The following is a 27665-nucleotide window of genomic DNA, read 5'->3' on the forward strand; positions in this document are numbered from 1 at the left end:
TTATACATTCAAATTTGTGTTCTTACTAACGTATACTATTTTTTTTCTGGTGATGGAAAGGATTTTTAATCACAGGAAGTTCATTAAACAGGGTTCATTAAAATACCAGTACATTTTCTAAAAGCCCAAGCTGCGCTGATGCTTAATTTTGGGGGTGCAGAAATACTTTCATTCTAAATCTTTTGAGTAAATGTGCTCTGTTCTTTCTCAACAGAGGTGTTACGAACATAAGCAGTATAGAAATGGGCTGAAATTCTGTAAACAGATCCTTTCTAACCCAAAGTTTGCGGAACATGGAGGTAAGTTTTCAAATGGCATGTGCTCTCTTTTTTCCCTATACTCTAGGATAGGGCAATAATTTGTAAGTTTTAGAAATATTTATAGAACTTTATTGTTAACCTTTTGCCCAGAAAGGAGTAAGACCATCCAGAAACTTGCACCATGTTAAACACTTATTGTTGGTAAGTTTTGTAATTTTAAAGACTGGTTTACCAGTAGTTAGTAGTCATGGCTTGCCATTCTTTATGCTACAGGTCTAATGTTCGTTATAGTGTGGTGCAAGTTTCTTAATACAAGTATGCATTACTTAAATCACTTTCCAGGGAAAATAGTTATTCGTTCATTTAGACATGCAAGACAAAAAGAAGAGATTAAAGTTCAGCACATTGTCTGACAGCTCTGTGGTCTGCTGCGTTTTCTGAAGGAACAGTCTTATTGTAAAACAACAAAAAAAGGTGTTTCTGTCACTTGCTGTATTTTCACTTGGTTCTTACTCTTGAGTTGAGAGTTTCTTTCTGCTGTCCAGAAATGTTTCTTCTTTGCCAAATAGTTTGGCATGGATGGATGTGTGGAAGTCTCAAGTGTTGTGAATAAATACTTGAGTAGTTATAATGCTCCTTTACAGTAAAAAAAATATATATATATAAAAAAATCTATCTCCAAAATGTTTGTAGAGCAGACAGTTTTTAATGCCTTTAAAATAAAACACTGCTTAACTTTTTAGTGGGAGTAACGCATAAAGTTTATTGTTCTGTATGATATATACTTAAGTAAATAATCTGCCAGTATAGTTTTTCATTTAAAAAAATAATGTGAAATCTTGATGCTGCTGAGTGTAAAAAAAAAAAAAAAAAAAAAAAACCAAAACAAAAAAACCCAACCAACTATGGAAATTAATAACTGATACTTTTTTTTTAAGAAACCTTGGCAATGAAAGGATTAACATTAAACTGTCTAGGGAAGAAAGAAGAAGCTTATGAACTTGTGCGTAGAGGCCTGAGGAATGACTTGAAGAGTCATGTCTGTATCCTTTTTGAAATAGGGTTTTTGATTACAAATGGAAAAGGTTTATTTCTAAACCTACTTGATTTATAGAATTCCAACTAAAGCTGGTACCATAAGGCTTCAAACTGGAAGTTCGGAATTTTAAATGTAGTTTCTAATACATAAGAATATTTTGTCTAAGCTATCCAAAAGACAGATGCTTTGCAGCTGTCCTTGCAGTCACAGCTCAAATATTATTCTGGCTTGCATTGGGTTTTTTTTTCTTTACCATTAAGCTGCAACTCTAAACTTGTGGTGGGCTGAACTAGGCATTTAAACATGTGGTTTGCTTTAAAAACAGTAGTAGTAGCCATTACAGTGTCCTAGTAGGACTTGTCATATACTTAGAATGCAGGAAGTGCAAGCACTTGAGTGGTCTGATATAAGCCCTTACTCAGATATGTGTTTGAATAAGCCTGATAGTCTTTTCAGAGATCCTGCTACTTGATTTCCTCCCCTGGTATGTGAAAAGTACAGTTTACAGCATGTTATGTGCACCCTCTACATATAACAACTGTCAAACACTTGTTTTGTTTTCAGTTTGCAAGCAGTTTCATTGTAGAGCTGAGGAAAAGAATTGTAATGATTGTAATAACGTTACTGTCCATTTGTACCACCAGCTTAAGAGCTTTTTACCTACTGTTCTGTCACTGCTGTGTTGGATCTGTTTTCTCCCTGCTCAAATTCAGTAGAATCCTTAACAGAGTTTTCCAGGTTGGCATGTCTATGGCCTTCTTCAGAGGTCAGACAAGAAGTATGATGAAGCTATCAAATGCTATAGAAATGCACTGAAATGGGACAAAGACAATCTGCAAATCTTGAGAGATCTTTCTCTGCTACAGATTCAAATGAGGGATCTTGAAGGTTACAGGGTAAGTATACATACTGCGTTTGTTATCAGCTTCTAGGGAAGTGCAGCAAAGGTGGCAAATGGTTTAATGTCATTTTTAAAAATATATATACAGAGTTAGATCCAGAGTGTTAGAACTATGTGCTACTCACTAATTTATGAAATTAAAAGCAGACGTGCTACTGAGCCGTTTCTATAAAGTATACAGATTTAATGGCATATGAAATGATTCTTTTTCAGCTCAGTGCAGAATTGTTTGCCCTTTTTTTTTTTTTTTTTTAATGCTGTATAATCCAACTGTAAGTAATCCCCTATCTTTTTATTACTTTCTTGTAAGCATTGCTGCAGGTAAAAGGCAATGTGTTCAGAAGATGACTGGTTTTCCAGGCAGAGGAGTTTCTATTTTTTAATAACTTTTTACCGTCCCTTCCTATGCCTTTGAATCGGTGGCAACCGGTTTTCTCTTGGCAGTGGGTAACAATACAAAGCAAGCAGTATATTGCATGAAACATCATATTTTGCTTCCTGGCCAAGCAGGGCATTAGTGACAACTCCTTTGGGTCCAAATATTTCCTTAGATTTCCTGCAAGCTGTCAGATTGTGGATCAGGACTCTTGAATATTCCTCCACTTCCTCGATTTAATACTCAAAATGTTTAGATTACTATCTCGTTTCCTTCTGTGTACTTTCTAGTAAAGGTGAACCCAGTTTGGTAACTTCCATTGGATCCCTCTTTCTGCCTCTTACTGCAGCACCCAGTTATTTGCTGCCTTGGGTCAGTTGTCTTTATTTGCCACGTGAGATGATGTTTCATGCTGACCAGCCATTTCGAAGTGGCAGTGGCGTGGCTGTGATACTTCTGTAAAGAAGAATACAGACTTTCTGTTGTCTTCTCTACAAATGCTGCTCCTAATGTAACTGATTTTTTTTTTTTTTCCAGTCTTCTTGAAGTGCAAGCTGATGTCTAGCTTGCCAGTACATTATTTTTTTAAAGTAGCAGCTTCTGTTTAGTACACATATTGCAGGGGTGTTTATGTGGTTCAGGCTAAGTTGTAGTTGCTGCCCGTGATCAATGCACAACTTACTTAGGATTAGACAGGACAATGACTATAGAAGATTTGTTTCTTACCAGGGAAAGATGACAATGGTCACTCTAAATATTTATCATTCAAACATTAATTAATTGGGGAAAAAAAAAAAGCCAGCCTTAGTTTCTTCTAAATTACATTTTTGTGCCTGTCTGTGTTTCAGCTGATGTGGACTGTTGTAATAAGGTATTCTTTTTCTTTTTGGGGGAAAAAAAAATCTTTAATATTTTTTACCTGAGAGGCTTTGGATAATATTTTATGTCAGGTTTTCATCTTTTCAAGTTCTCCTCACACCTTTAAAGTTGCGGGTTTTAAAATACATCAGTTGATACCTTCATAGATTATTTCCTTTTCAAATTAAGGTAATGTTAGTATGCCAAGAATAAGCTTTGTTCTCAGAGCTGTGTGAAACCATCAGCTAACGTAGGTCCTCAGGGAACTTATTCTTAACCACTGGTTTTTTTGTATTAGTAATTTAGAAATTTTATTCCTCTCTTGCTGAGACAAGATAGCCAACACTTAGCATAGGGGCCAAAGTTCACTTGCAAACGTAGGTTCTCTTGGCCTCTGGATAAATGTGAATACAAATGCATAGTTGCTAAACATACAAGTAACACATGGTTATAGAATGCATTCAGGTTAAATGTTGACATGCTTAGAAGCCAGTAATTCATGACTGATGATATGCTAGTTTCTGAAAGAATGTGATTTGACTTTCAAAACCCAGAATAAGGTTATGGGAGGTTTTTTTCTTCGCTTTAACTTCCGCCCTCTCCTACTTTATAATATTTTATGTGCTTTTTATGTGTTTTAGTTCTTTGACCCCTGCTTCTGACTGTGCTTTTTTAGTAGGTACTAACTTTTTTTTCCTTTTTTTAAAATTACTTGAAGATACCTTACAGGAGTCTGTAACAAAACAAAGAATAACTTTTCCCTCAGATTAAAACAACACGATACCAAGCAAATCTATTGCATCTTCCAGCCGTAATTATCTTCTCACCAAAGAATAGGGATGCACTTGCATGACCTATTTTGCCTAACAACACTTGTAATGATTTAATACATAGGTACTTCCAACATGAATTTGAAACACCAGTGTGTAGTAAATGTTCCTGCAACTCGAACCAAAGTATCCTTAATTGCATTGTGTTCATAAGCTGTAAGACAGGAAAAGCATGTGTGTCATACATTAACAAAGTTAGTCTGACTCATCAGTATTGAATTGGACATGATGTGTTATTTTGTGTGGTGGTTTGGGTTTTTTTTATTCAGTCAACATCATCATGTTTTAAAGTTTATTCTTTCTTTTGCTTCAAAAAATAATTTTGCATATAGAAAACTAATTTTTACTGATATTCCTTAAATATTAGAATAATGAAGATGGGATATTGCATAATGGATTCTCCAAAGCATGAGAATAAAGTCAGGAAAATTAGTAGCTACTTTTTTGCAGGAAACAAGATACCAGTTGCTTCAGCTCCGACCTGCGCAGCGAGCATCATGGATTGGTTATGCTATTGCTTACCATCTGCTGGAAGACTATGAAATGGCAGCCAAAATTTTAGAGGAATTTAGGAAGACACAACAGGTAAGAGGAAAACAAGAAATTCCTGTATGGATTGCTGCTTAAGTCAGAAATAAAGCACTGCTTCCTTTCATGACATGAAAACTTTATGCAGTTTCTTCAGTCAAATGAATTAAATTCCAGATGCATTCTAGAAGGCTGAACTTTCTCCTGTGTCTTGCTTTCCTATGTAGACATCACCTGATAAAGTGGACTATGAGTACAGTGAGTTGCTGCTGTATCAAAATCAAGTCCTTCGGGAGGCAGGACTCTTTAAAGAAGCCTTGGAGCATCTTTGTACCTATGAAAAGCAGATCTGTGATAAACTGGCTGTTGAAGAAACAAAAGGTTTGTTGCTTTTTGAAGGTACATTGGAACACATAATGTCCAATGGAATGTTTATACTTTACTATACTTTTCCCATGTTTTGGAACATCATCTTTGTTTTTAGATTAATTTATTTAGTTCTGCTGTGGTAAAGGATTGCTTGTCTTGCAGCTGTTCAGTGCCTGTCACTCTTCTCCCAGGTTGACAAGACACAGATGTAATGTTCTAAAACTTCTGAGCTGATGAGCATTTCTCACAGATGATCATGAATTTTTGTCCCGAAATTCTGTTTGGTTAGTGTACCCAGACCCATGCTACTACAACTTTGATGGTGGTCCTGACAGGGAGATCACTTGCTGAAAGGGCAGAATCATCTTTGGCAAAGTGGCTTTTAATTATGCTCAGTCACTTTTGCAGTGTATGGAAATAGACTTGTCAGCTGGGCAACCTGACGTAGGCTTCTGTTACTGTATTGCTTTAATTCTAGTGTATAATATTATAACAGAGCAATATAATACCTTATCTTACATTCCATAGCTGGATTTGCAGAATGATAGAAGTTCATTCTTACAGCTCTATTAACAGGTGCACTTTTCCAAAGCATGCTTTGTTCCTCTTCTACTTGATGCTTGTACAGTCCTTCTGTGAAACTTCTGATCTAGCGAAGGTACTGTTTGTTTATGGCCCACACTGGCATCTACTTGGATGATTGCTTGAAGCAAAGAGAATAAATCTTTTCACTCTATAATATTATCCTTGTAGATGTAGCTGGCTCCCTGTTTCTGCTAACAATAATCTTGCTGTCTTGCAAAAAGAACCTAGGAATTGAGTGGTAACGGTGTTACAGAAGGAAAATGATTGCAGGTGACTCCTCCACCGTTGATTAATACATTATTTGGTTTGCATATAAATGGCAATGGATACAGAAATTACACCATTAAGACACAGTAGTGGGAGTTTGGTTTTAGGGGTGGGGCTGCTTTTTAATGACTTCTCTTTTATCTGAAAGACTTTTTGACATACTATGTGTTCTTAAGTTTTTGATGAAGATCTGAGGCTGGTACTTTAGGACTTCACACACACACACGAAAAAAACCCCAACCTACAACACTTCTAGCAAGTTACCAGACAAAAAAATGGAAATACTCTTTGCAGTCTGTGCGTTTTCAACAGGGTACAGCTGAATAATTCTTTCGAGCACAGCTCCTGTTGTGTTGGTAGGTCTAGCTTAGCTGCTGTGCATACTACAGAAAAGCCTGCTAATAAATGAGTGTCTATGAATTTTTAGTGCATGTGTGAAAACCATTGTGGATGAAGTACAACTGAGAAATGCTGGAAATAGCGTGGGCGTTTGCCACCAGTAGATAAAAATTGTAACTTTCACCTCAGAGAAAGAAGTTGGGTTTATTTTCCAGTTTCTGTCATTCTCAGTAAGTGAGATACCGATGTTTTCCCTGGCATTAGACACTGCGTGTAGCCCTCAAGTTATCCTGTCTGTGGGCAGCAGCATCTCTTGCCAAAATTAGGTGTCAGTTGTGTGACATAGGGAAGAAGAGAGGTAATGCTGACTCGGATTTCCCTCTTGAAACCTGATGAGAAAATCTAGAATAACACTGTATCACCTCTGGTGTGTAACCTTTTAGTGCCTAACATTTGCCAATAACAAAGCTTTCTAAAACATGGTTTCCCATTGTGGAATGGGAAACTGCCTTCTGTTCTAACCCCAGCATCAGCAAAGATGTTGTATATCATTGATAGATCCAGACTTTTGGCAGTTGAATCTTGTAATTGATTCAACTTTTGGCAGTTGAATCTATCATTAGAAGGAAACTTGCTTGCACAATCTTGAGGATTCATTAATCAAATCAATGCCTTGATTTAGAACATTGAAGTTAGCTTTATGAAAGACCAGACTGAAGAACCATTCTTTTATTTGCAGTTCTGCAATTTCAGTTCAGTAGTCAAGATGCTAATATGCATGAAATGCCATGTACTGCTTTTAATTGCTTTCTGTAGTAAAAACTGCACGTAAATTAACCAGTTACTTCAGTAAGTGAGGAAAAAAAACCCAGGTGCATCTTTTAACATGAACTTTTCAAGTAAGTTTCAAGGGTTACTGGCTGAGTTGTAGAATCATGTTGTAATTGCACCTGTTGTCAAAGTAAAAGCGCATCTGTCAGCTAGTTTGTGATGCCACTGGAATCATTTTGTCAAAGAAATTAGAATCTACATGGAGTTAAGGATTATCTCATCTTTTTCTGTAGAGTGTTTAATATTACACTGCTTCAGTATCTTGTTACCTTAATTTAAAACTTCTTGAATATCACACAGGAGAACTCCTGCTTCAGCTTGGCAGACTTGAAGAAGCGGTTGAAGTCTACAAAGGACTGCAAGAAAGAAATCCTGAAAACTGGGCCTATTACAAAGGCCTAGAAAAGGCACTTAAGCCAGGTAATGATTTGGTATGTTGTAGTAAATAAGCTGTCTCTGCACATTTGGAGTTTATATGTTTATTGAAAACTTGTATTGCTTTAAAGAATAAAACTATTATTTTAAAATGTCCCCATTTAAGTTTTGCTGTTTAGTCATAGTGTGTGCATATTGTCATAATGGTTTTTTTTAAGACTGGAAGTATTTCTTGTATTGTTGTTACTGTATCTGATTTTAAACCAAAACAACAACAAAAAAGCAGTAATCTTTGTATGTGGTTGAAAGAAGATAATTATTTCTTAGAAGACAGTTTTGATTTATAGTTTTTCCTTTACTGTCTCTGTTATCTTAATCTTATGTTGTAGGTAATACAGGTTTTGGAAAAACAGGCATGATTCTCCTGAATTCTTTGTTCAAGATTTTAGCACAGCGATAAGGCAGGAACTCTTTAAGATGAGAGATAAGCAGTTAGTCTTCCACTGCTAGAAGAGGAATTTACAGATATTGAATACCTGAAATCATTTGGTACGGTGGTTTTAAAAAGAATGAAATGGAAATCAGTGTTCTTTAGGAAGTATATAGCCATTAGTTGCTATATATTCTGATTCTTTTTTTAACCAGATAGAAATCACTCCCTGCCCCCTCTTCCTTTCTTGCCAAAAAGGAAGGTACAAGTAAACTGTAAAATTCTGTTCCAGCTAATATGATGGAGAGGCTAAAGATCTATGAAGAGGCCTGGACTAAATACCCCAGGGGACTAGTTCCACGAAGATTGCCATTAAATTTTTTGTCGGGTAAGTGCATTTTTTGCTGAGTGGGCAGTGATCAACAGTCATGTTTCTTAGGTACTGATGTTTTAACAGCTTAAACAGTCTGCAATTGACAAGTAATGTGTGGTAAAACAAAATCAACAGGTCTTTTTCCTCTCAAGGTGAAAAGTTTAAGGAATGTCTGGACAAGTTTCTAAGGATGAATTTCAGCAAAGGTTGCCCACCAGTCTTCAATACTTTGAGGTCATTATATAAAGACAAGGAGAAGGTAGGTTTTCCTCCCACTTTTCACATGATCTGTGTCGTACCTGTGATGTATTAAACTCTTTTCTTCAGTGCTCACTCCATCAGCACTGTTGTATATTATGGCCTAATATATCTAGAAAAAAATCCAAGTACAAGCACATGTAGTCTTGTGCAAAGTTAGTAAATGTAGAAAACTAAGATTTACTTAATTATAAGCTGTATAAGTGTTAACTGAGGGAGGCTTGGTCTTAATTTGTTAAAAAGTGAGATTGAGTGCATTCTCATGTATTGTAATTCAGGATATTGCAGAATTCTTTTAGCAAAAATAGCTAGTTTGGCTAACACCAAGTAGTGCAAGTTGAAATAAAATACCATCTTGCCCACGGATTTGTTTGTTTGTTTTGTCTTTCACGTGTAGGTGGCAATCATAGAAGAGCTTGTGATAGGTTATGAAACCTCTTTGAGAAGCTGTCGGTTATTTAACCCAGATGGTGAGTGCAAAGACTGGCATACTTCATGGAAGTAGTCCCTGGTGTAAGCACTATGTGACCATTCAGACACAGGCAATCAGTGGGGAGTGAAGAAATTGAGGTGGTGGGGTTTTTTCCTTCATCCCCACCCCAACTCAGAACTGAACCATAGCCATCCTTAGAATGGATTTAAGCTGTAAAATATGAAGTCTGTACTCAAAATCTAGTCACTTGTTCTAAAAGTTTTGTTTGATCCACAAATTTATTCTCTCTTTGCAGTTTTGAGTTAGAGTATACTATTTTCAGGGCTTGAGTTCATCATTTCCAGGAAGCTGGAATTTGAAAGCTACATTAAATCTTTAATAGCAGAAAAGTCAAACAAAAAGGAATAGATACTGATAGCACAGTCTTCAGGAGGGGAGAGTTTTGGAGCTTTTGGTGGGGGCTAGGTTTTGTGTTCTTGGGGGTTTTGTTTGAGAGTTAAAAAACATTTTCCAGGTTTTGACTGACAACTGTTTTGTTGTGAGGTATGTTTCTACATGTATTGAATCTAGCCTTCATGGTTTCCTCTCTGGTATCTTTATGATGGTTTTTTTAGTCATTTGCCTAACTACTTTGTAACAGAAAATCTCCAAGAAAAAACTTTTCTGCAGAGAATATCAACAGAGCATAGTCTTGAAATCTTGATAGATGGATTATAATGGTGTGGTAGTCAAGATAGCATGAATGACAACATACATTAAAACTTTACAAGATAATTGTAATTATTAAAGATATTTTATTGAAGTTCTAATCAGTTCTTTCCCTGCTTTGCAGAAACATTCATACAATACTTTGTTATGAAATTCTCATCTAAGTTGCCTGTTATACTTTTCCCTTGAATTTAATGCTATAGGCTACAATATAGCCACTCAGTACCTGCTTGAATTTGGCCAAGCCTTTCAAACATATTTGTGCTTTTCTGCTTTAAGGAAATGGCTTATTGTTATTTCAGTTCAATTCAGTAATTGCTTTGATATTAAATTTCATTCAAATAAACAATTTTCAGCTACCTTAAAATGCATGTAGTTGCATGGTTAAGTTACACCACAAACTGAAGAACCAGAACCTTGTGGCAGGACTAGAGCCCCCACACTCAAAAACCTGGAAGGTGCTATGCTTCATAGTCAAAATTGGGTAGTGAAAGGAGCTTTTTTTTTAAGACTTTGGTAATATTTTGCATTTCAAACAGAGCTCTTTAACTTTCAAAACTGACTTGTGTAAAGGAATGTTTCTAGGATATGTTTAGGTGAACAGTGGTGATAAGTCTGTCAAAGGTAGAAACAGAAAATCTTTTTTAAAGCTAGGGCCTGGAACAACCTGTTTTGTTTAAAAAATATTCAAGTCTGTGAGTTGAAAACATGTAAATGCTGAATGTACTGAAATCCTTTACATTGCTACTGTGCAACATTTGTGTTTAGCAGGATTCTTTGCTTTACCCTTCGTCTAAAACAGTTTTAAATAAGAACTATACGTCATTCGCTAAGCTGCACTAAGGGACTAGTTGGAATGAAATGCAACTCCCTTCTCACCCACTAATTCACTTTTCCCTTAAAACCACAGTATGAGAAGGGAATAGTATATGCTCACATCTTTTCAAAACAGACTTAAAAGTTAATGGACTTACCTGGATCCAGGTGTTTGAAAACACTCCCAGGTCTGTTGACAGCCTGATCCAGAGTCAGAATTCAGTTCAGTGGCTGTATTTAGAGCACTCTGCTTCTGGAGTGTTGTTTTAATGACTGAACAAAATTGCACCCTCTGTTTTTCTCCCTCCAGATGATGGTAAAGAAGAACCTCCAACCACTTTACTCTGGGTCCAATATTATTTGGCTCAACATTATGATAAAATTGGACAGCCATCCCTGGCTCTAGAATATATAAATGCTGCTATAGAAAGTACTCCCACTTTGATAGAACTCTTCCTTGTGAAGGCAAAAATCTATAAGGTAAGTTTGGCTTGTTCTTAGTGACCAGAGATTATTCATTTGTTATGATGGAAGAATTTTAGATATGCTTGTACTTTGCTGTAGTGGTTTTGATTTGAACATTGAAGTATTAATCTTGTATTAAACAAGACACACAGAGAATCCGTGGAAAATTAATTACTTAGTGAATTCTAGTGAGTTTCTAGTTAAGGGTATTGTTTGGCTACTTGGGTTTTTTTCCTGCACATGAATAAGCCCCTGTGAAGATTTTTTAAGTCAATAAAGAACAAATACACAGCAAAATGTGAATTCTCAGTTTACAATTCTATTAATAATAAATAAATAATAAATTTAGTTGATGTTATGTCTTCCACCTGTTCTTACCCCCTATTTTTTTTAACTACTTAAAAACAATTTCTCAGCTACACTATAGTATTGTATCGGAATGTGATTATCCAAAGTGTCCTTTAAGCATTTTCAGGAAAACAGCTTGTGCCAAAAGATCTGTAATTCCATAATGAAATTAATTTTTCTGCTTTTTTTTCTTTAAAGATCTGTTGCTTTCCTGAAGAAAACTATGTATTAAAAATATCGCTAAAGAAAAATAATTGTTACGTTCATGTTTTATAATTACTGAATATAACTTGAATTTCTCTCTCTTTAAGCATGCTGGAAATATTAAAGAAGCTGCAAGGTGGATGGATGAGGCTCAGGCTTTGGACACAGCAGACAGATTTATCAACTCCAAATGTGCAAAATATATGTTGAAAGCAAACTCCATTAAAGAAGCAGAAGAAATGTGTTCTAAATTTACGAGGGTTTGTTGCATTTAACTATAGCCCTTTTGAATAATGTGGGTCTAATCCCTTGTGGAAGAATGTTTTATATTAGCTTTCCACTAACCTTTAAGCTCTATTTCAGAGCAACTATGATTGCTTGCTTCACTCATAGTAGTCGATATCAGGGTTTGAATTAATCTTGGATAAGCATGATTCCATAGTATCAAATGAAAACTCTAAAGCTGGGATTTGATCATTTTTGCATATTGTATTATTTATTTGTTTGGGGTTTTTTTGTGGCTCCTTACCCATGACCAAATAGTTGGCATAAAAAATTTGCATTATGCAGATTGCTTAATTTCATGCAGCAGTTTTTGTCCCTGCAGTAACCTATCCTGATGGGTTTGATATCTCACAGGTTCATTTACTTTTTAAATGGACTTTTTTTTTTTTTGCTGTTATTCTTTCATAACTGAAAGTCAAAACAGCTCAATGTAGTCTTTCCAGAACATTTGGCAAATTATAGTTTTAGAATACTGGCAATATAATTCACGTGTTGTCAGTGGGAGGCAGGCAACAAGCTCTTGGGACCTACCTGCAGAAGTAATCCTTTTTTGTTTGTTGTCCCATTTTTCTCTTCTCTCTTGAAGAGCAGGAAAAACCTGGAGTGAGGTAGGTTGAACCGAGGGCTATGTATAGAGGGAAAGCTGAAGAATTTTTGTGAAGTGGAGGCAAACACGGAGGGAGGGGAAGTTCTGTTTTATTGAAGCTCAGCAGCTTTATGTGGAGTGATGCAAAACTGCTATGAATCTAGTTAATTGACCTCTCTCAGTGCCTTAAGCAGCTTTAAGGTGTCAAAAAAGCAAGCGTACCAGTTCCCCAAAACTGAACTTTAAAAATACAATTTGATGATGTTGCTCTTTCTAAGCTTTCATCTCCTTTTGATCTTGTGTCTAGTGCTCAAATACAAGCTTCTTAATTAAAAAAGCAATAATTAAAGAAGACCTAAATTAAGCATAATGAAAATGAAACTAACAAATTTTTTTAATTATTGTTAGCTGCCTAAATCAGACTGGTTTATTTTTAGCTGCCTAAATCAGACTGGTTTGAAGACTGCCTTTCTCTCTCATTTGGGGCATGCTCCTTACCTTTCTATTTGAATATTATCAGTCATTTTTCTAGCTTTGGCTTTTGGCTGGTTCTTGAATAGACTAGTTTTTGCAAGATCAAAGTCAGAATGGCTGCATCCAGCCCAAATAGCTGACTTTGACATTAAGCTTAGAAAGCTTTTGATAAGTTCTACAGATTTGTGTGAGCATATATAAATACCAGAGTTGAAAGACAACTGTAATCTCCTTTTTTTAAATCAGAAGATGTCAAAGCTACCAGTGTTCCTTTTGCTTTGCCACTGCTCTCTAGTACTGATCCTGTAAGAGATAACCGATTACTACTGTCAATTACTACACTTAGCTTAATCAGCAGGTCTCTGGAAGACACAGATGGCAGTTTTACTTAATAAATAAATAAATAAATAAAATAAATCCTGCAGGTGTTGGTGTCGTGCCAGACAGGTGTAGAACTTCTCTGCCATTTTTCTTCATACTGCAATGTGTTACTTCTGCACACAATAGTAAAAACACTGAATTAATGTCCCTCCTATTCTAAAGGTGAGGAACTATCACAGTTGAATGGTCAGTACCTGGCTACTCTTGTATTTCTAATGTCCAATAAGTGGAAAATAGAGGGTTGTTTGTTTGTTTTTTAAATTAATGAACAAATGTTCATTAAGTCCATCTTAACTGTGGCATTTCTGACTTTCAGGACTCCAGTTCTGAAATTTAGCATTCTTTGACAGCTTCTTTATTTCTGCTTTTAAATAGAACAAGATAAAAGAAATAGCAGTGAATAAATTGAATGAGGCTTATTTTTTTTTTTATAATGCTGTTTTTGCTTTTAGGAAGGAACCTCAGCAGTAGAGAACTTGAATGAAATGCAGTGCATGTGGTTTCAGACAGAATGTGCCCAAGCTTACAAAGCAATGAACAAATTTGGAGAAGCACTTAAGAAATGCCATGAAATTGAGAGAGTACGTATCTGGTTAAACTGCCTAGGTTGGAAAACACTAGTTTAAGTTTACTGTGCTAATATATTTCCTTTCTGAGCAGTAAGAATATACTTCATGTAGCTTCAGGAGAGATTTTGTTTCATGTTGGCTACTGGTGAGTTGTTTAAATTACATTTCCTCCTAAAAATGCCACTGTAAACTGTGCATTATAAAGAGATTCTATAAAGTCATTTGAAGAAAGGAAAGAACAGAAAGCTCTCAGAAATAATCTTATTTTTTTGGCAGGGTACATAAAAAGAGGTATTTGAGTACAAACCAAGAGTATGTGTACTTTAAGTCCATATAAGAGAACATGACTGAGCTGACAAGCCCAGCCTTAAAGTAAAGGAAAGATGTTACCTTGGTTATTGTTAAGCCACTGTGTTTTAGAGGGAGAGAATAAATGTAAAAAACGATCAAAAATATTGAATCTTTTTTCCTTTAAAAAAAAAAAAAGCTACTGTTTAAAAGACGTTATTAGAAATACAGAGACTTCTTAAAGCAGAAATTGTTTGCAAAAAGGGGGGATACTTATGCATTAAATGCACATCCATAGTAAGGCAAACAAAGTTGGCTGTACAGGTTCTAAAAAACAAACAAAAAAAAGTATGGGTTTTGGGGGTTTTTTTAATGCACATTAGGAGCTCAAAAAAAGCCCAGACAGCTGAGGTTGTTAATGTGCTCAAAGGGGAGAACTTAGTAGGAGGCTGTGCCTCTTTGCAAACAGAGGCTTAAGGAGATTCAACACTGATGCTTTTCTGCAGAGGGGACCCAAATTTTCACAAATTATAACAGATCAACAAAGTGATTCACCAGAACCATGTTCTGTTCACACAAATCCTTTAAATATGTTTGTGTAAAATCATTTTTAAATAATTTGTGTAAGAAACTACTAGTCTTGTGAATTGTCCTGCGTGCCAGAAGAGGTCAGCAAATGAAGACCTGACCCTAAAAAAAATATTTCTAAGGAATTAAGTAACTATTTTTAATTTATTTATTGGATTAATTGATTGAAAGGTGTAGTAAAGATCAGAAATAAGATAAACAAATATGTTGTATTCAGAAATGATCAACAAAGCTTTTGTAAGAAAAAGCAGTGCCTATTAAATCTTGTAGAAGGTGCCAGTTATGCTCAAGGCAGCCTAGTTGATAAAATGTGTTCTAGATTTCAGAAACACTTTTGATGTCATCTTTCACACCTTAAAGGATCTAAACTGTCTCAGAAAAAGAAGGGAACTTGATGTCATGGATTTAATAGCTGGTTCATAGCTGGGGAACTGGGTAGGAGCAAACAATTAGCTTTTACAAGAAAAGCAATTAATCATGGAGATTACTAAGGTGTCTCTTGGAGGTCTTCATTGTTGATATGTCAATAAATGATCACAGAGAGGGAGTGAATAGTGCAAGGACAACACTTGTGCTATCTCGATACTAGATGATAAAATGGCGCATGAAACAATGTTCAACAATGTAGTTGAAGGAGGGACGTGAAGAATTCTTTGCCTGTGCATAAGTAGTAAAAGGTCTTGCAAAAATTATTGCTGCTCAGGAAAGAAATCCTGGAACCATTATAGACATTGCTGCCAAACTTCTGTGTTGGCATGGAGCAGCAGTCAAAAGGACAGTGTCGGGGATTAAGTGACCAGAGAAGTAATACTTTTTTCCATTGTATGAGTCTGTCATACTGTTTACATCTGAATATCACACCTCCTTAAAAATATGCTAATAAAATATGTGCCATGGAGTAACTTCGACATGAAGAGATTGCAATTAGCTTGTCATGCTTAGTATTTTATCCTCAGCTTTGACAAACAAAAACTGAGTTTAGGATTAAGTTATAGGAGATCATAAATACATGGAGAAGTTGAAGAGGGGAATGACTTCTCACTGCTCCTCGAACAAAATGAGGGGACATCAGGTGACAATGAAGAAAGCGATCTTGAACAAAAGGAAGTACTTTCTTACACCACATATGGTTTAAGTATGGAATTCACTGCCACAGTAATTAATGGAAGTCAAAATTATACTTTTGACTTTAGAAGAAAAATTCAAGTGCTGTTTAAATACAACAAATGTAGAAACTTTGTCCCTTAAACTGCAAATTGTCAGAGGGTAGTTGCTGTTAAGAGACTGTGAAATGGGTGAATTTTGGTTTTGACCTAAGATAACTTTCTGTTCTTTCCTCCGTGACTTTATTTTTGGAGGGTTTTGTTAACTCACATTTCTGAAAGTTAGGGCATGTTTGACAAACAGCAGACTTCTACTAAATTATTCCTTCATGGAGAGTCAGGGTTAGTATCTGATTGTTAATACTTGCTAAATAATGTTATGTTATGTTGTGTTGTGTTAGCATTTTGTAGAAATCACGGATGACCAGTTTGACTTTCACACTTACTGTATGAGGAAGATTACCCTCAGGTCTTATGTGGACTTGTTAAAACTAGAAGATGTACTTCGACAACATCCATTCTACTTCAAAGCAGCACGAATTGCCATAGAGATATATTTGAAACTTCACGATAATCCCTTAACAGATGAAAATAAAGAACACGAGGCTGATACAGGTATTCAACCCTTAGGATTTATTAAATATACAGTTTCACTAATTAGTAGATATTTTATGAACATCCATCAGTCTTATAGTTGTCAACTGTAGTAGCCAAAAATAAAGAGTTTTGTTACCAGCTCCAAGAAGGCAGATTGTAACTTGCCTACATGTAAACTGCATGTAAAAGTAGATGTTCTACTGAAAGCTAAACTAATACATGATTTTATTTTGGTTATTGTAAGACAGCGATGGTTTTTGTAGTGACAAATGTAATTCTTAAGTAAAAACAAGTTTGTGTTACAAAGTGGCTGAGAAAACATGGAATTCTCATCGTTGTTGGTCCATGAAAGATTGAAGCACATCTGCTTGATATGCTCTCTTTCTAAGCATTTTATCAGTAGGCAAAAATTTGGCTAGGTAGCAACTTAAATTTTATCATCTCTTGCTTCTCATGTAAAAATAATGTTTAAATCCATCAATTTCTTTCTTTTTTTTTTTTTTTTTTTTTCCCCCCCTCTCATCTCTGATTGGAGAGCAACTTAAGTGATTATGACTTAGGGCACCTCAAATGTTATGAATAGAGGCTATTGAATCCTTCAAGAGGAATTTGTCAAGTTTTAATATTTCTCATCCCTGTTCATTTGTGTGGTTTCAGGTTTAAATTAAGACAAGTAGAAGTATGATAGAATTTCTTGTAGCCACTTTCTGATGTGTTTTAAATTAATTCTTAGTGCTTTAGTTGGAGGGAGGATAGGATCTGAATATGAATCAAATGGAAGATGTCTGTAATGCGTTAAAAGCAAAGCTGGAACTGTCAATGCCAAAGTGCAACTATTTCACCTTATTTCTGTTAAACCACTTAATTACTACGTTAAACATCACTTGTGATGTGTAATACCTAAGGAATGTCAATCAGTGTGTATCGGTGTGCACTTTTACTCCTGGCACTGGATTTGGGGAGTCATGTAGTAATTACTTTGGTCCCACCTTCTGCATGTTACACTAATGTTCTAATTCCTATTGCCCTGATTTCACAAAGGAATTTGTGAATTACGAAGTAGCAGCATACACTGTAAAATAATGTATTGATAGTAAATAAACTTTTAGCCATGTAATGGCAGCATTACTAGTTAGTAGATAGGGTTTAAAAAGATTATGGTGTCTGACAACTGATTGAGACTGTTAATATTAGACATCAACACTGTCTGGTTTTGCCCTTTGTGTGTGTACAGCAAATATGTCTGACAAGGAGCTAAAGAAGCTACGAAATAAGCAGAGAAGAGCGCAGAAGAAAGCACAGCTGGAGGAGGAGAAAAAGAATGCTGAGAAAGAGAAGCAACAGAGGAATCAGAAAAAGAAGAAAGATGATGATGATGAAGAAATTGGAGGACCGAAAGAAGAACTTATCCCTGAGAAATTGGCAAAGGTGCTTACTAATGTAATAATAAAGTCATAGAAATTTCTAGAAAAGTTACAGTGAGCACACGTACAATTTGAAAGCTGTTCAGTTAACTTGTTTATTTTTGTATTACTTCTCTTCACAGGCAGCATTTTAGAAAGAATTATTTTCTAGGCATAGTTTGTTGGATATACTGCCAGTAATGCGATTAAATCACCGCTTTTGTGGCTAGTTCTCAAAGGCAACAATTGAAGTCATAGACATTTGCTACAGGTGGAATTATCTTCATGTGTGTATTGCACTAACTTGTTGATTATACCCTATTTCTAGTTGGTCGGATGGAAGTCTTTCTATTCTGTATGTAAGGTGATTATCATTCACTCTTTATGTCCCATAATATTTTTTTTATTTATTAAGCATAGACAATCAGTGAAAGAGGAGACATTGAAACACTGAATGCTTTAACAGCATTTGTTTCCATTTGTTTTGAATGGGGTGGGAAGGGAGGGCAGGATAAAGAAGCTGCTTGGAAGTAGCAGTAGACTAGATCTGGATTAAGAACTGTAGAGATATGTAAAGGGGAGGTGACCCAGAAAACTGTTCTTGTGCTAAATGTTGTACCTGTAAGGAGCAGGAAAACATTTGAGAAACGTGGGGAAAGATAATGAAAATATGTTAATTAATTTAAAAAATAATTTATAGTAATAGTAATACAATATCCAAGTCCTGATAGATACAGTATTCGGTGTTTTTCACAATACTTGTCTAATGAATATTATCGGCTCTTGGGGAGATGCTATTTGAAAGCTGGGACAGTGAACTTCACTCTGTAGGTAGGAAGCAAGCGACTTTAAAAACTTGGCTAGTCATTTAAGAATATTGTTGGTTTTCCCATTGTTTAGCTCACTGGTTGCAAGAAGCAGCACTCTAATTGCAATGCAGGTTAAGATTGAAATGGTCTCAATGGCATGTATTGAAATTGAGTTCTGGAGTAGATGGATATCATGGAATATCCCAGGGAAATCTAGGCAATCACCAAGATTATAGGGAATAGTTGCAGCTGTATAACACATTCCTATGGCAAATCTTCCCTAATAATATTCCAATTTTAATCTCACAATCGCAATCTAGACATTTCCAAATTCATTTTGTTCCCAGTGCCAGAAAACCATTTCTGACATCGTTGCTCACTTGCAAACAGTTTTCCTGAAACAATTGCCCCTGTACCTCTCCGGTGGATAGGTGGCTTTGGTATTAAAGGCATAGCTTTGAAATCTCTTTTATTATAGGTTCCAAATAGTTCAAGTGCACAGTTGTGACTGATGTATGCAAACTCATAACAGCACATATAAATGGTGCATTTTTAAATTAAAACTGCTGTAGTATATGGTTAACAGGAGCTCCAGAAGGTGTCCGTCATTGTCTTCAACTCAGTTACTTGCAATGAAGTCTGTTGCTTCAACATTACTAAGTTGTTATTGACAGACAACAATTAAATTTTGTATGTGATTCTTAGCAGCTTACATTCATGAAAACCTAAATCTGAAGGACAACAGACAGTTCTTGTTGAAATTATCCATCACCCCTACATGCAAGAGATCTGTCTGTAAAGAATCCTGGCACGGAAGTAGGGTTACAGCTGCCCATTTACTGCGTTATGCCAGCTAAGGCCCAGAGACCACGATTGATACCTTGTTACTCCAGGCTTGCTGTTAGTGTCTTGGCTGGGAATGTAGCCTTGACCTGACAGCTTTTAGGAACCTGTCTGAAGCCCATGTGTGTAGATTGGCATGGGGAGTGGGGAGCCATACTGCCTATTACAATGCAGGTTCAGCTGCAGTTGTGTTTACCGCTAATATATGAAGGCAAAGACTTGTATCTCTATAGGAAACTGTGATTTATAACCATCACAAAGCAATTTTTTAGACTTAGCAGTCTGTGTTTAGACACTAATATTGAGTGAAAGATGCATAATTTGTAACCTGAGAGGTTCTAAGCACCTTATGCATTGCCTTATGAGAGTAACTTTCTGATGTGACTCAGAAATAGGTAATTCTGTTGTTGTATAGTTCCTAGGTTTAAACTTTGTGACTTGGTTGTGTGTCACTTCATTGAATCTGTAGGTTGAAGCACCTTTGGAAGAAGCCATTAAATTTTTAACACCCCTGAAGAATTTAGTGAAGAACAAAATAGAGACGCATCTTTTTGCCTTTGAGATTTATTTTCGAAAAGGTAGGTGAGAAAACTACTGAGAGAAAGCAATTTGTGGTTGGTAAAGACGTATATTAGAATTTAGTCAAAAACTATCAATAAGGTATGAGGATTCAGTCCCTTTCGAGACACACAACTTTTCATTGGACTGACAGCCCAGCCAGGAGCAATCTGAGAAAAAAAAAAAGTTTGAACATTTGGTGATTATCTGCTTTCTTTGCTGTGTTTAAATCTGAGAGTGTACTTTATTCTCCCAGCTTGCCTTTGCCATAGTTATTTGTTTGTATCTCTAGTTCGCAGAAGTACACGCTGCAAAGAAGTGGAGTACGGTCGCTAATGAGAACTGGTCTTTTGAAACACTTGACTTTTGAATTCTTGTATCAGTTAAATACTATGCTTTAAGAACTTACTATGTTCAAATTTACTTACTAGTTTAACAGGCTTAATTCACTGCTTCCATAAATACGTTTTAGAAAAGGTGACTGTTGCAGTACACTCAGCTTTAATTTCTTCTGAGCATTCTAATTTCAAACACTAAATGCTCCTGCAATGTAATGCAGTGAGTTTGTCGCAGTTTTTTGACAATTTGCCAACACTTTCTTTTCCAGAGAAGTTCCTTCTGATGCTTCAGTCTGTGAAGAGAGCCTTTGCTATTGATTCTAGTCATCCTTGGCTTCATGAGTGTATGATTCATCTCTTCAGCAGTGGTAGGTATCTGTTTGGTATGACTTCATCTGTACATGATTCCATATGATGCCTAAACTGCATGCAGACATTGATTTTTTTTTTTTTTTTTAATTTATAGACTGTTAGCACAATTAATTCAAAATATTTAATACACATATTAGGAAGCTTTTTAAACAACTGATTCATGCTAAGATTATGTTTATTATGACTGCAGTCAGATTTAGTAGTTATTCCAACAAGTATTAGTACATCTTTTTAAGACTGTGAGTAGTATAGTGAACCTGTGAAAGAGTGAGTGAGTGAAGAAATGGAAACTGCAGACTGAGGAATCTGGCTTTTCTGCCCACAGCCTGTGTCAGTGTGTGAAGAGAAGGCTTAGAATTTTATTGCCTTTTTGTTAGCAGGTTGGAAGGATTATCTCCCTTCCCTTGCCCCAGAGGTCACCCTTCCTTCTGATGGCTGCAACTAGGTACATTCAAGAACAGATTTCTCTTACCTCAGTCTTGGAGCCTAATAGATTTTAATCAGTAAGGGGGAGAGTGTACTGGAGTAACAAGGCTTTGGATTTTTCTAAGCATCAGAAAACTGTCACAGTTAAGCTTTTTTCAACCAGATCCAGTTATTTGCTTTTTCAAATTGCATCTTACTGTGAGATTTTTTGTTTTGTTTCGTTTGTTTTTTTAAAATTATATTAATAATGTAGACATGACAAATATTAAAATAAATGTATAAAGTAGATTTTACTGTGATTACCTGTGCTTATCTCTGTTAATCTCTTTTTTCCAATTTAATAGTATCTGAAAGTAAGGATCTGCCTGATGCAGTTAGAACAGTGTTAAACCAAGAAATGAATCGGCTTTTTGGAGCAACTAATCCAAAGAACTTCAATGAAGCTTTCCTTAAAAAGAACTATGACTCACTACCACATAGGTTATCAGGTATTTTGCCTTTATCCTTCTGCCCTGCTTCTCTATTTTCTGTGCTTATCAAGCAGTAGCATCTCAGTATCAGCACCAGTGATGTAAAAAAGTCACTCCTTCCTTCAGGAATGCTTTTCTTCTCTCGGTTTTTGTGACATGACCACCAGCTTGTCTGTGGTTTTCTTTAGTTTATTCTATATGCTGCTAAAATACAAATTTTGTACCCCTCTGCCCTGTTGTCCTTTCTGATGCATGCTGAATGTGTCATAAAACTGTAACTCTATTTAATGCATCTGTGAAACAGTTCGTATGAGCTCTGGTAGGTGATGTAGTATTTCCAAGTTGCAAAGTGTTTTTTGATACATGTATTTGGAGAGGCTGGCTGCCAAGAGAAATGCACTGAGCGCTCACCAAGCCAGGTAATGCCTAGTGCTATTGGTGTGCCTAACGAGGAGCTTAGATGGTGGTGGTGACCTGTTACAAAAGGCCATCTGTCAGTAGTTGCCACGTATTACTGTGGGTGCCACATGGGAAACAGGAGGTGAAGCACCCAGGGGAGCAGCATTACTGCTGTGGCTCAGCATGGGCTCGGGCCTGGTCACAAAAAGCAGTGAGTTGACTCTTGCATCTTTTCTGGCATCAAGTCCCTTCAACTACATCTGTGCCATGGGACTCAGAACTGTGTCCTGACACCGCATTATAACAGGAGCTCTGTGTGCACATCTCTTCTGTGCCCTGGTTTCTGTGTGAAGGAGATGTGAGCAGTGGTGCTGGAGGGAACTGTAGTGTGTTGCAGCAGGTCTGATTTGGTATCTCCACTGCCTGAGATTCCATGGTACACTGCAAAATGCTCCTATCCTGCGGTATAGACAATGCCTGCTTGTTTTAATGCTTTGCCTAGCATTCAATAGTAGACTTAAAGCTGCTCTTCTCCTTGCTCAGGTGTCAAGCTTTAATGCCCCAAGTGGTTCCATTTGAACTGCTGCTGTAGAGTTCAGCATCCCCTCTTAGTCATATTCTCTCTTTTATGTTTGTATGTAAGATATTTTTGGTCATCCACTGGGTGATGAAAGTTATTTTTCCTCCTGTAGCTGCCAAAATGATGTACTATTTAGATCCTTCCAGTCAGAAAAGGGCAGTGGAGCTGGCAATGACCCTGGATGAATCCCTCATTAACAGAAATCTTCAGGTAACATATTTATAAATTATAAACAACTTCTGGTATATGGAAGTTATATGCAAATTACAGAGGTAAGAAGAAGCTGAAACAATTGCTGTGCCTTATGGTAAGGAGGTTGGGTGGTCATGTGAGAGAAAGGGGTATCAGGTTCATCTGAAGTGAAATATTTAATGTCCTCTTGCACATTTAAATTAGTTTGTTTGTTTCATAATGTGAAAGCAGTTGGCTGGCAGCAGGACCCATGTCATTGCTGCAGGTTAAACACAAGAGAATTCACATGGCAAAAGATGCTAAAGCTCCCCAGTAAGAAATGATTGTGTTCTGTCTGATCTTTAGCTGTTACATGGGACTGTTCACAAGGAAAAGATTGACTCACGAGTCGCTCAGACTCTGTGAAAGCTTTCCATATTCATTTCCCTGCAAGCTGTGTGAATTAGCTTAATTTTAATAAATTTTTAATGACATTTTGATGTATGCTTTAGTCTTAGTATGTATTTAAGTAAAAAGCTTAGCAAATTTTGGAACTGCTCCATTCTGGTGGTCATGGAATAATCCCCCTGTGCCACGTCCCCTTTCCCCACTCCCCCACCTTCTTCTGGGCAGCCTGTCAGTTCTGATTTGCAATTCAAACTATTCAAGAGAAGGTAATTTTTTTAGTATCTTCATATGTTTCTTATAAAGAATTAATAAATGTGGGGTTTTTTCTTCCTGTGACCGCGTGCTATCAGAACCTTACCTGACAAAGCTCAGAGGGAGTAAAATGTCCTTTCTTTTTTCTAGTCTTTTCTAAACTATTTCTGTATCCCAGTCAAACAGTTTCCTTTGACATCACTGTGAGACTGTCCAGCACATTTAATTAAGGATTAGAGAGATTCCTCGGCAGGCTGTGTAAACTTTAGGACATATCATTTCTGTCAGTTCCCCTGGCACCTTATATCTTTGTTGTACACTTTATGTCTGGGGACTCAAGAATTTTTTAGATCTATTGCAAGTAAAACTGGTGAATTTTCTAGAAAAATTATTGGTTTTGTGGGCAAAAATCAGCATTTCCCAAAAAACATCCCTTTGAACACTATGTTCAACAAAACTTTAATTGGGAAGGATTTTAAGTTCATCATATTTGGACACAACAGAGGGGAAAAAAGAGACGAGAAAAGACAATTTGTCATGATTTATAAACTTGTTAAAGATTCAGATCCTTTCTCTAACCGATCTGGTTATGTGACACAAACTCATGTCTTTTATATTCTAAGGACATATTTAGCAGCTTTCATAAACTCTTTTCTTGTTTGGGTTTTTTTTTTGTGTGTGTTACTGTTTGAGCATTCTCAAAGAGCTTAAAATAGATTATCAGTAGATTTAGAAAACAACAATTAAATTGTCTTCAACAGCATTTTGCCTCATAGCTGTGTTTTTTGCCTCAGAGTGGGATTCTGGGAGTTGAACTGGGGAAAAATGAAAATATAACCAAAAAGGCTTGGTTGTTTTAGAGGTGTTATATTGGTAGGACTAGAAGATACATTTACTGATTTGGCTGGGTATAAAGATGATATCCACAACATTGTGATAAAACTGAAGAAGGTCAATTTAAGCATTCTTTGTGTCAACATAAAGTAAGAGTTGGAGTTCTACTGAACTTTTAGATGGGAAGTGCCCTAAAAAAATTAAAATCTGAAGGAGTCTAGGTATTTGTTGAAAGGCATTCTCTTGTGTAAAGAGATCAAATTTATTACATTTCATTTTAATAAAGCCCAGCTGTGTCAGGACACTCTGCAGGCATAAATCGAGACATATTTGACCTTCTGTGGATGCCAGTGTCACAAAGAGCTGATGTGTGAGGAAAAGGGGTTGTTGAAGAGAACTTCATAACCTGTAGCAGGAGGGCAGAGCAGTTAATCTCAGCACACAGAACAAATAAAAGCTGTAGTATGTGTCAGAGGAGTGGAAAAAGACGAGCTTACTGTGCTAATGCTGGTATACATGACATGGATGGGTGTTAAATACTGCCAGGCTTTAGCGAAGCTCAGTGGGTTGGTTTGTCACGTTTGGAATGCAAGTTGAAAAAGAACCCAAGAACATAACAAACAAACAAACAAAAAAACCCACAAAAATCAAAACAAACTAACCAAAATAAAACAGCAACAACAAAAACCAGGAAATCTCCTTTTTATCTTCTGAATCATGACCAAAAATGTATATGAAACTGCAGATATAGCTGAAAGATGTGATGATATCAGAGTAATTTGGTTTGATTTGCTAGTTACAGACACGCTTCAGTAAGTTATAGATCCTTAAGTGTAAAAATGTGGGGTTTTTTCCCTACCAGAAATGTTTTCACATCTATTTATGGTTGATTCAGTTGATGCTATTTTTACATTTTAATTATAATACACAATTCTTCCAATTGTATCTGAAAGCACGTTCACCAAAGTAATTATAAGGAAATTATAGAATATATTCTGGATTCACTGTTTTTATTTGTGAATAGTGAAATTCAACGCATGTTGTGTGTTGCTGAAATGTTCAGTGTATACCAAGAACCAGGGACAGGGGCATCACAAACCCAGAAAAACACATTTAGTTTCCAGTAAGCCTGGTTCTTGGTTGCCAACTAGGAAGAGGTTTTGTTTGTTTGGGGTTTTTTGGGTTTATGGGGTGGTTTTGTTGTTGTTGATTGGCTTTTGGTCTTGTTTTGGTATTTTTAGGAAAATAAGGAACAGGTGATAAGTAGTTTAATTTTCAGTCAAAATTTATAGCTGGTTTTTAAATCCCTTTTTAAATGGCATTATTTTGAATCAGACTACACTGGTGTTTCACGCTGCATCTAGTTAAAAATAAGTCATTTGATGTTGATAGAAACCTGAAAACAATACTTGGCGTTTCTTTTTCTTTGTAGTATTGTGTTCTAGTTTGTGAGCATTCAGATGAATGTTTAAGAAACCGTAACACTTCTTTATTTTTCTCTTTAATTAGACTTGTATGGAGGTATTAGAAGCTTTATGTGACGGTAGCCTTGGAGACTGTAAAGAAGCATCTGAAACTTACAGAGCAAATTGTCATAAGCTTTTCCCTTATGCTTTGGCTTTCATGCCCCCTGGATATGAAGAGGATATGAAGATCACAGTTAATGGAGATAGTTCTGCAGAACCTGAAGAACTGGCCAATGAAATATGAACAACTTTATTGGAAAAAAAAATGACATTGGACCATATCTGGTGTATAATATTTTTGTCACGCACCTGCTGAATTGTTCTAACTTAGAGAACAGAAGGAAAAAAAAACAAAAACAAACAAAAACGTTGCCTTCAAATAGTTTTACTTTTTTTTTTTTATCCTGCTGACAAAGTATATATATAAAATATCTTAACATATTACTGGATAGAGGTTGTTCGGTTTCTTAAAAATTAAAAGCTGCTAAAATTGAAGAAAAAAAACCCCTTCTCCTTACCTACCTACCCACCCATGTTTTTAAACTAATTTATATGAAATCTGGAGGCATGTAGCCCTCAGAGCAGGTGTGTGGCAGAAATATTACTTTAAATTTGTCTTGTGAGATTACTGTTATCTCAGACAGCAAAACCGCTGTTTTAGCACTGGATTCTTTCACTGAGCACAAAGAGTTGTTGGGGCTTTAGCATCTGACTGATTTTGATACGGGGATGATTCAGTCCATAGGAAGTATGCAATGTGAATCAGAATATACAGAGAAACCTGCAACGTACGTGGTTATGTTGTGGATGCTGGGACATACAGATATCAAGCAGAATTAAGAAACATAGTGTGTTCAATAAGCTTGTTGTGTCTCTGAAATTCACTGTACACCATCAGTTTGGTGTTCTTGCACCACAGTTTTTAACTGAAGGAACCAGTTAAAACTCTCTCTCTCTCTCTCTCTCTTTGAATTAAACTTGGGGGCGGGGAGAATCAACGTTGCTGTTCTTGAGATGAACCTATCAGCATAGGTTGGCCAAACTTTTTAAAACTGTAATGCAAGAACCAAATAAAATTATGCACTGTGATGTGGCACCAACTAATTAGAAGGATAGCATGCATTTTTTTCACATAGAGTGAAAACAAAATGAGAACATACTATGGCTTGAAGCTGCAAAGAGGAGAACTCCTGACTACCATTTTGACTGATCAAGAGACTAATAGTTTAAAACCTCAGCAGGCCTTGTTCACGTTATGCAGAAAAAAAATAAAAAAAAAAAAAAGTGCTGCAGTTTAGATACCTCTGGAACTTTTCCACAGTGTCACAGGTTTGTAATACTTGAAGCCCTACATTTCTAAGAATATATTTCTTGCTCAGTTGTTTCAGGCAAGCCCAAGACTTTGTAACTTTTAAGGGGCCCAAGAGTTTTTTTTTTTTTCAATAACAGACCAGCTTCTTATTCCTGCAGTTACAGATGTAATTTCCTTTGTCAAACATAAGGTACCAAATATAATGCAATAAAACGTTTTGAAAAACAATTGTGTGAATACTTAAACCAATCTCTGTTGTACTTTGACAATGAATGGGTTCACTAGAGTGCAGCTCAGGGTTGACTTACTGTGCTGTCCAGTTCCGCTAATAATGTCACTGCTGATGGGTGGTTGTCGAGTATAAAGTGCAAATGCATTATCTGTAAATACTGAATGTCTGGGCAGTCCTAGAACACAGAATGCTTTATTACCTGGCTTTTAAGTTCCACCAATGTTACATTGAATTTTATTTTCCAAGTCAAGCTTCAGTCTACAAGTCTACTGTGTTGATAATATAGATAAGTGCTCAAATGTTTGTTTTTTTTATAGGCTCATCATAT

The 27665-nt window shown here is 36.2% G+C and overlaps 1 protein-coding gene across 1 annotated transcript; it reads left to right on the top strand.

The window, feature by feature from the left end:
* Positions 1-220: 220 nt before the first annotated feature.
* Positions 221-27333, top strand: NAA15 (N-alpha-acetyltransferase 15, NatA auxiliary subunit). The gene is made up of 19 exons (XM_029086361.1): positions 221-299; positions 1199-1303; positions 2038-2195; positions 4715-4849; positions 5020-5173; positions 7484-7603; positions 8281-8376; positions 8514-8620; positions 9017-9089; positions 10887-11056; positions 11701-11853; positions 13772-13900; positions 16269-16482; positions 17699-17892; positions 19989-20097; positions 20685-20783; positions 21558-21701; positions 22775-22872; positions 25837-27333. The coding sequence occupies exons 2-19, from the start codon at positions 1210-1212 to the stop codon at positions 26035-26037; spliced, it is 2448 nt and encodes an 815-aa protein (XP_028942194.1). The 5' UTR covers positions 221-299; positions 1199-1209; the 3' UTR covers positions 26038-27333.
* Positions 27334-27665: the final 332 nt, after the last annotated feature.

This window comes from Antrostomus carolinensis, unplaced genomic scaffold (genome assembly GCF_000700745.2).
Source record: "Antrostomus carolinensis isolate BGI_N321 unplaced genomic scaffold, ASM70074v2 scaffold8960, whole genome shotgun sequence".
NCBI lineage: Eukaryota > Metazoa > Chordata > Aves > Caprimulgiformes > Caprimulgidae > Antrostomus > Antrostomus carolinensis.

Excerpts from the sequence above, each read along its gene's own strand:
- NAA15 (XM_029086361.1), top strand. The coding sequence starts at position 1,210 with ATGAAAGGATTAACATTAAACTGTCTAGGGAAGAAAGAAGAAGCTTAT. Across the intron at positions 8,377-8,513 it reads GCCATTAAATTTTTTGTCGG|GTGAAAAGTTTAAGGAATGT; the intron begins GTAAGTGCATTT and ends TTTCCTCTCAAG. Across the intron at positions 20,784-21,557 it reads GATTCATCTCTTCAGCAGTG|TATCTGAAAGTAAGGATCTG; the intron begins GTAGGTATCTGT and ends CCAATTTAATAG.